Source organism: Aythya fuligula, chromosome 8 (genome assembly GCF_009819795.1).
Source record: "Aythya fuligula isolate bAytFul2 chromosome 8, bAytFul2.pri, whole genome shotgun sequence".
Classification (NCBI taxonomy): domain Eukaryota; kingdom Metazoa; phylum Chordata; class Aves; order Anseriformes; family Anatidae; genus Aythya; species Aythya fuligula.
In genome coordinates, this window is record NC_045566.1 from 395233 (window position 1) to 403358 (window position 8126).

General features: G+C 41.0%; 1 protein-coding gene across 1 annotated transcript; it reads right to left on the reverse strand.

Annotated features, from left to right (window-relative positions):
• Nucleotides 1–710: 710 nt before the first annotated feature.
• Nucleotides 711–4838, reverse strand: FPGT (fucose-1-phosphate guanylyltransferase). The gene is made up of 4 exons (XM_032192211.1): nt 4757–4838; nt 4461–4628; nt 3095–3187; nt 711–2389 (listed from the first exon to the last, which is right to left on the reverse strand). Exons 1-4 carry the CDS (start codon nt 4836–4838, stop codon nt 936–938), a joined length of 1797 nt encoding a protein of 598 aa, XP_032048102.1. The 3' UTR covers nt 711–935.
• Between the last annotated feature and the right edge of the window lie 3288 nt (nt 4839–8126).

Consider the following 8126-nt stretch of genomic DNA (forward strand, 5'->3'; position numbering starts at 1 on the left):
CCTTTTTTCACCTAGTATTACAAATGCATGGACTGATTACTTATGTAATGAACTGTTGAAAATAATATGAATGAATACATAGGCTTGTATGCTCTCTGTGAATAGCATTTTTGTGGTGCCACAACCTAAAACAGAATATGGAGCTAGATGGAGCAATAGAAAACAGAAGATTTCTGTTTACCTTTATTACAGGGTAGGTAATATTATCTGTTTCCCCAAAGATGTGCATTGTGGTACCACTCAAAATACTTCATCTCTCTGTTTAGTCCACTGGTCTGCATAAGGATTAAGTATCATTCCAAGGACTATGACAGTTCATTTACAGAAATGCAAATTTGCCCGTGACATGTATCAGTATCTCTGTGGATAACAAAAAGTTGATAGCTATCAATCTAACACCTCCCAAATAATTAAACAGCAATCCCCACCCCAGGAAAGCAGCCATGGCACCAAGCTTGCTGGAGTTCAAGTGTTTAGACAATGCTCTTGGACATATGTAGACCCTAAGATCGTTGCAGGTCCCTTCCAACTGTGGATATTCTATGTTTCTACAAAAAATTGACATGTCTTGATGGCAGGTATTAACCCCAGTGTTATTACTCATAAGGGAAAGGTTGATTTCTCATGCAAATACTTTTTCTCTGATGAAAAACAGTAAGTACAAAAAATTACAACATTAAAAAAAAAAAGAAAAAAATCATTAATGCTTCGATAGGATGTCCCGATTAAAAAAAAAATCAATTTACCTACACTGATTTGAAACACTATTGTAAAAAGGCAGTACAAACAGGGAGAAACATAAATTACTGCTAAACTATACCATGCTGCTAGAGCCAATGAGATCTGTGTACTTTTTCCTTATGATTATTACAATCTGGGAAGTAACACATTATCCACAATGAAAGACGGGAAATTTCTTCCAAGTACCAATCCTTCTACAAATCAGATTTCTCTTTTTGTCTTTGTAGACAGATTTCATCATAAATTTGATTCCTGAATTTCAACATATCTTCTACATCTTTGCAGGAGAGCATTTCTTCAACAGATAGCAGCTTAAAACCATGCAATTTAAAAGCTGACTTGTGCTGCACAGAATGTAACATGTTTAATGACATTCTAACTGATTCACTTAAACTAGAACAAACAGGAAAAATCCTAGCAGTCCACAACCCAAACTGTGTATTATCACTGGAGAAGAGCTGGTTTGAAACCTGCACACCCCAGAGGTCCAAGCATTCTAGTAAGCTGACTCCAAAAAATTGTAGTGAATATATATCTGAAAGCAATTTCACACCCTTTTTCAAGTCATCTTCTACACTAAATACCATACTTGCATACTTTACTTGATCATCAATTTTTATACTCAATGAACACAGGAAACAGTTTGAAGGTATGTCTACTCTCAAGTTTATATAGGATCCACTAATAATGCAGTTCTTCCCTACTAAGACTTCAGGTCCAATTCTAGAGTATTCAATAACGGATCCAGGTCCTATAAGGCACCCAGGCTCAAGTATGCTTTGAATGATACTTGCTGATCTATCCAAGGTCTCAGCTTTGTCTGAAAAGATGCTAAAGGCCTTAGACAGTAAATCAAGCTCAAATTTCAGTTTGCTATCAGATGTAAAATGAAACAAGTACTCCTGAGTAGTTCCAATGTGATAAAACTTAGAGTTGTTTAAGACTATAACATTAAGTGGAGTTCCTTTCAGAATAGAATATAGCTTCTGTCGTACTTCTACTAACTGCGACTCCTCTTTTGTGATGTTACTTGTATTTTTTGTGTAATCTTGAGTGGCTCCAGGTCCCAGGGCCTGAAGGAAGTCACCATATGCATCTATTTCACAGCAAAGAGTATCCATCTGCTTATAAAATACCAATAATTGTTTTGCAATGCTATGATCCATGTAAAATATACTGTCTGTATACACACACTCTGAGTCCATTTCTGAGTCACTGTGGTCTCCAGAGGAACATGGCTGAGAACAATTTTTTCTTCTTACACGTACCGCACCACACTGGCGCATTGTCTCAATATCAGGCTTGTGTAGGAAATGATGGCAAGATGTGTATTCAAGTCCTCCTTTTCCTGAAAAACTGGATGGATCTAAAACAAACACTCCATGAGTGGTCCCAATTGTCAAATCTGAAGGGTGAGCTAAAGCGGTAAATCCAGGTTTATCGAATGTGATTGTTTCTGCAACGCCAGTGCTGTAAAGTTCTATGTCATCTGAACAAGTAATGAGAATTCCTGGTTTCATGTGACTGGGAAAATCAATGTACATAGCAAGCTTAAGCTCCAACATCTGGTAAACAGGATCACCAAGAGGCAAAGCTGTGAAAATCTTCCCCAGTGCACTTGCATTTGGTAAACGTTGACTATAACCACCTGGAAAAAAAAGACATTTGTAATTACAAAGTATATATACAGTTCTTAAGAAAGTGTAAACAAGCATAAACAAAACCTATACAGCTACATAGCTTGATCATATACTATGTATTCCTTAGAAAATGTCAGATTTTTTAAAAAATCATCCTTATTCTTAAACATTTCTCAATGCAGATCTGACCTTATGTCTAAAAATTAGTGTGCCTTAAGTAGCTTTTACTTAAACAGTGGTTGACTTCAGTACCTTTACTTTGCTTCAGAGCTGGAATCTGAACCATGTGTCTATTAACTAAAGTGATGAAATCAAATGACTCCTGCTCTTTGCTTGAAAATAAGAAGAATGAAAAAATGCCTCAAAGCAATTTTAAATCTATAAGTATTCATTCCGTACGTATTTATGAGGATTCCGCTGGGCAGACCAGACTGCTTAAACTCACATGTCAAGGCAGAAGATTAATTTAGATACTTTGAATTACATTTTCTTCTCCACTGACTGACTGAACAACTTAAGTGTTGAAAACAAATGCTTAAAAAACAACACCTCCAGAAATTTCACCTGAAATTCAAACATTGGATCAGCGATGTTTGGGATTATTTTTCTAAGGGAACTATATTTCAGAACTCTTATTACTTACCTTCCAACATATTTAGGAAAAAAAAAAAAAAGGTATGATTTTAAAATGTGAAATGACAAACAGTATTTACCAGAATGAATTAGCAGCACAATGAAAGAAGTCCATTTATCACCATAGAGATTCTCTAAGCACTGGAGAACATGAAGTGTTGATCCACCATTTCCTAAAGGAAGAAATATTTTATTACCGGCTGAAAAGAACACCAATAAAAAATGTAACTGACACATGAAGCATCCTGGGATCTGGTGCTGTGGTAGGGTGATCAGGTATTGTTTTTTAAATGTTGATTCATTCTGCTGTAGAAAATAAGCTGTCATTTGTTTTTTAAAAGTCCTTGTGACTGCAGAGATAATTTTTTTAACAAACTGTAAATGGATGCACAGATATCCATCTGAAATTTCCTCAACCAGTTCTGACAGCACAGTCTTTCTACTGCACCACAGTTGATAGAATCATACAAAGATGATGGACACTCACTCAGGAAACTCTGCACTCAAAGTGAAGGGCACCTCGAACAGGCAGGTCTTGTGAAAAGACGTGCTTTTTCCTCCTATTCCTTCTCTGAATAACCTCAGCATTTGAAGTGTTTCATCATTCCTGTAGGCCATAACTTCACCGAAAAAATTGGCTCGAGCATGAAACACGTCACACAAAAACTCACGAGTGAGTTGATGCAAGCTTTCCAAAGTACTTTTGACATTTGCAATAAGGAAATGAGGGAAAAGTATAATTGTTTGGTATTTTTTTTTGGTGCTTCTACAACTTAAAACAGCTGGATTGCTGAAAACGAATCCTTACCTACTATTTTATACTGCTGATATACTACTGAGATTTATTAAAATTAACAACCAAACAAAAAAACACCATGAGTTAGTGACATTCTGTTTTCTATATGTAGAAGAGTGCCCTACGGTATCATCAACACATACTCACTCAAAACCAACGTGACAGAGTCCCAGTTACCACCATGGAAATTTTAATTGCCAAGATATACTTACAGACAGTCCAAAAAACACCAAACCCGTGATGTTGGCAGCTGCGCACGTGAATCAAAATAACATACTATGTGATGATGTGGAACCTACATTTGTATTCCGAATAATACTTCACGTTTTAGCAGATTTTGGAGCCCTTCCACTACAAGAGACAGCGGTCAAAGCACTTAAACACAATGCCGATTTCTGCCTGACTGCAAGCGATCATAAATGTATTAGCACAGGTTAGAGGAGGCAGAAAACGGAATGCACACGGAGGACACTGAGCGAGCCCAACTCACGCAGCAACACCTGCAGGAAGCAGCGTCCGGGCAGCCCCGTGCTCGGTGGGACAGAGCCCACGGGCCCCTCCGTGCCTCCGCAGCCGGGGCCACCCTCCCGCCCCCGGGCCGCCCGACAAACCCCGCTCCCCGCCGAGACCGCCGGCCGTGAGATGCGCACCGATCTTGGGTCCCGGTGGATCCGCGAAGACGTGGTACCGCACGCCGCGGGGCAGCTCCCCTCTCGCCAGCTTTGCGGCCAGCTGCCGCCGGAACGCCCGCTCCTGCTCCGCGTCGGCGGCGGTGATGGCCACGAGGTCCCAGAACTCGCCGTGCCGCACGGCTCTGCCTGCCCAAGGAGCGCGACTCCCCTCAGGGGCAGCGCCGCGGCCGCGGCCGGGCCCGCCTCCCGCCGCCCAGGGCCCCAAGCGCTGCCCACCCCCGCGGCCCCCGGCCCGGCCCCCCCGCCCGCCCCACCTCGGAGCGCGGCGAACCGCGCCAGCCGCCGCCCCGTGGCCTCCCGCCGCGCCGCGCTCCGCTCGCCCGCCGCCGCCGCCATGCTGCCGCGCCCCGCCCGCCGCCGCTGCGGCCTAGGCGGAAGAGCCGGGATGGGAGCGGCCCGGCGGCGGGCGAGGGCAGCGCTGGTGCTCGGCTGCTGGGCCGGACCGCCTGACATCTCACCGCGTGTAAATCCTACCGTAAAAGTAGCTCCCGAAGCACTGCAGGACGTCCTGAAAAGCAGCTACTTACAAGAATTAAGGGTTTTTTATTTTTCTAATAAAAAAAGGTTGCCAAAAATCCATAGTTCTTCTATGTCTGCAGACTGCTGGCAGAAGATTAAATGAATAAATACTTCACTGCTCTTTCAGTTTGGGACTTCATGTGATGCGTGTCATGCATTTTTGTTCTAGCTTCCGATCTTTATCAAGACTTCCTAAAATACCTGTTTGCACTCGCTAAAATAATCAAAGTCTGTTACTGAATCCAAGTAGTCATGGTAATCATTCTTTTTGTACTTATTTCAGATTAATGCTTATTCATACTTTAACTAGTAATAGTTTAGGATCTGTTAATCTCATAATCGATTCCAGGAAATACTCGTTTTTCATCTATACCGTATTTGTCCCCTGAAATGAAGGACTGACTGTCCAGAGGAGGGCCAAAAAGGGCTGGAGCATCTTTCCTAGGAAAACAGGCTGAGAGAGCTGGAGCTTTTCGGCCTGGAGAAGAGAAGGCTCCAGGGAAATGTTATAGTCACCTTCCCATCCCCAAAAGGGGCTACGGGAAAGCTGGGAAGGACAGGACTTGGGGTGTAGTGATAGGACAAGGGATAAAAGTTTTAAAACGAAAGAGGGTAGACTTAGATTAATTAGACATTAGAAACAAATTCTGTACTACGAGGGTAGCGAGGCCCAGGCTGCCCAGAGAAGCTGTGGATGCCTCATTCCTGACAGTGCCTAAGGCCAGGCTGGATGGGATTTGGGTAGCTTTAAGGTTCCTTTCAACCCAAACCATTATATGATTCTATAATTCACTGTGCATAGTAAAGAATCCCAGGAGAGATTTTGTAATAGCAAAACTGTTTACACCGATATTTTAACTTAAGTTTAAATCCCCACGTTGCATTTCTCTATGAAAAGTGTCTTCACAAATAGCAGAAAACACTTTGTTGACTTGCTGAATATCTCACCTCCTGTCTGATAATGCTAGCCCTCCCTTGTTCTTCAGTTTCTGGTGTAAACAACCTTAGATACAGCCTAGTCTGCAGTCCCTGTGTGGAGTGGAGATGATGGATTAACACACAACTCATTGTATGTGTGTATGAACATTTGGTGGAGCAAATGAAATGTAAGTGGTGAGAAAATGTGCCAAGAGCAAATTACTTTGTATTACCCTCTGGAATGCAATATGTCAAATAAAATATGTTGGTAGCACAACAGTATTTTTACTTAAACAGTTAGTGTTGGCAGGAAGTTCCTGTCCAGGGAAGGTAGAACAGGGCTTGGATCTCAGCAAGGGTGGCAGTGTTCAGACTGCTGTGGAAGTTTTTTTTTTTTTTTTTTTTTTTTTTTTTTTTTTTTTTGTGAGAAGCTCCCAGGACACACAGTTGCAGGGGGGATGTGGTGAGAACAGGATCTAGTTTAATGAATCCTGAATGTGTCTCCAGTGTTGCAAAGCAACAGCGCTGTAGTGCCAGGAGTGTATGGCAGAGCAGGGGCTGCCATACATGTTCAGGAGCTGCCCCAGAGGGAAAGGCTCGCCTCACCCTGAGTTTCTCATAGGAGATCCAGGCAGTGCAGACCCACTACGAGGCACGATGTGAAGGCAGAGATCTGACCTGCTGAGGAATCCTTCCTGATATTCAGTTACTTACGGAAAATGACTAAATGAATAACGGGAATGAAGAAATGAATAGATGAACCATCAAATGGCAACACATACGGCTAGTCGATCATCTGTAGAAGCATCTTTTTTAGCTCCTTTTTTATTTGTTTGTTTGAACAGACTAATGGTTGGCAGTATGTATAACTGAAATATTTTCGCAAACAACTGGAATATATATTTTTAGAGCTGTTATACTGGAAAGCCTCCAAGTGAAGAATTGAGCTTACTGTTTATTCCTCACATGAGAATTTAGGTTATTCCAGGACAGTAGCAGATGCCATAATAAATCTTGCAGATGTCATAATAAATCTCGCTTTATTTACTAAGAGAAAGGTGATGTTCAGTCTGTCTGAAAGGTCAGTATACAGGTGGGAATAAAAAGCAGTAAGGTCTCAAATTATTTATTATTGTGAATATTTAAATATGCCTATTTATTATATCTGCAGATGTTTTTCAGATGAGGATGAGAGTTGTAAGTGTTATCGAAACAACTGTTACACTTCACTGTTCACAAATATATTCTGCTGTAAGGTGAATTAAGCTTGACTATAATTTTGGCAATACATGAAGAAGACAGAGAAGCCGAAAAAAATACAAGAGAATTGTGGAAAACAGCTGAAATTATGTATTGGTGTTTCGCTAAGCTGTAAGATACTAGAAATTCCTATTTTTGACAATCAAAAATGGCTAAAAGAAGGTGAGATCTAGTTGAATTTACATATGGCCCAGCTTCCACCCCAGATAAAGCTATTATTTCACTCACTTGTCTTTTGCACAGTTTAAAGCACCAAAATAATTTTTCCAGCATTTCATTTCTTCTGTATGCAATATTGGACATTGCTCTGAGAATTTTTAAACCCTGTGCAAACAAATGTCTCTGTAGAAGTGAATTGAACAGTCATTGACTGCATTGAATTGTTGTCTTATCTAGTCCTTCCTTGCTATAAGACAGATACCCAATAGTGCAGAAACTTGGCCCATTCTCCCAGCCTTTATTTGCAGCTGAAATAAAGTATTTTTTTTTTTTTTTTTATCACGTATGGACAAGTAGACCAGCTTGGAAAAAAAAAAAAAAAAAAAAAAAAAAAAAGAAAAAAGAAAAAAAAAAAAAAGCTAAAATCCTGCAGTGTAAAACTTCATATCCGTAGTAGTAGGAACAGCAGAGTTATTGGGAACACCAGAGCCATAGCCTCTTGATGGCCTTCTGGCAATACAGTCAGTGTTTTAATGGACACTAACACCGCTGACACATGGGAATTAGAAATACAGTGGTATGATAAAATGCTCTATGAAATACCTCACCATGCTGCTGTATGCTTATCCTGGCTGTATAGGGCTTCACCAGTTGTGGAACAGGCTGGAATTTGGGAACATATTGACTGTCTTGGAGCCAGTCTTTACTTTTTCTCATCTCTTCCCAGGTTTTTGTGTTTCTATAAGGTGATAAATTCGAGCTGTGTTC

Bases quoted from the DNA above. Each gene is read 5' to 3' on its own strand.
- FPGT (XM_032192211.1), bottom strand. From the start codon at position 4,838: ATGGCGGCGGCGGCGGGCGAGCGGAGCGCGGCGCGGCGGGAGGCCACG. The intron at 3,188-4,460 runs GTGCGCATCTCA...TTCTTCCTTTAG, and splicing joins TCCACCGGGACCCAAGATCG to GAAATGGTGGATCAACACTT. The intron at 2,390-3,094 runs GTAAATACTGTT...TTTTTTTTCCAG, and splicing joins TGTGCTGCTAATTCATTCTG to GTGGTTATAGTCAACGTTTA.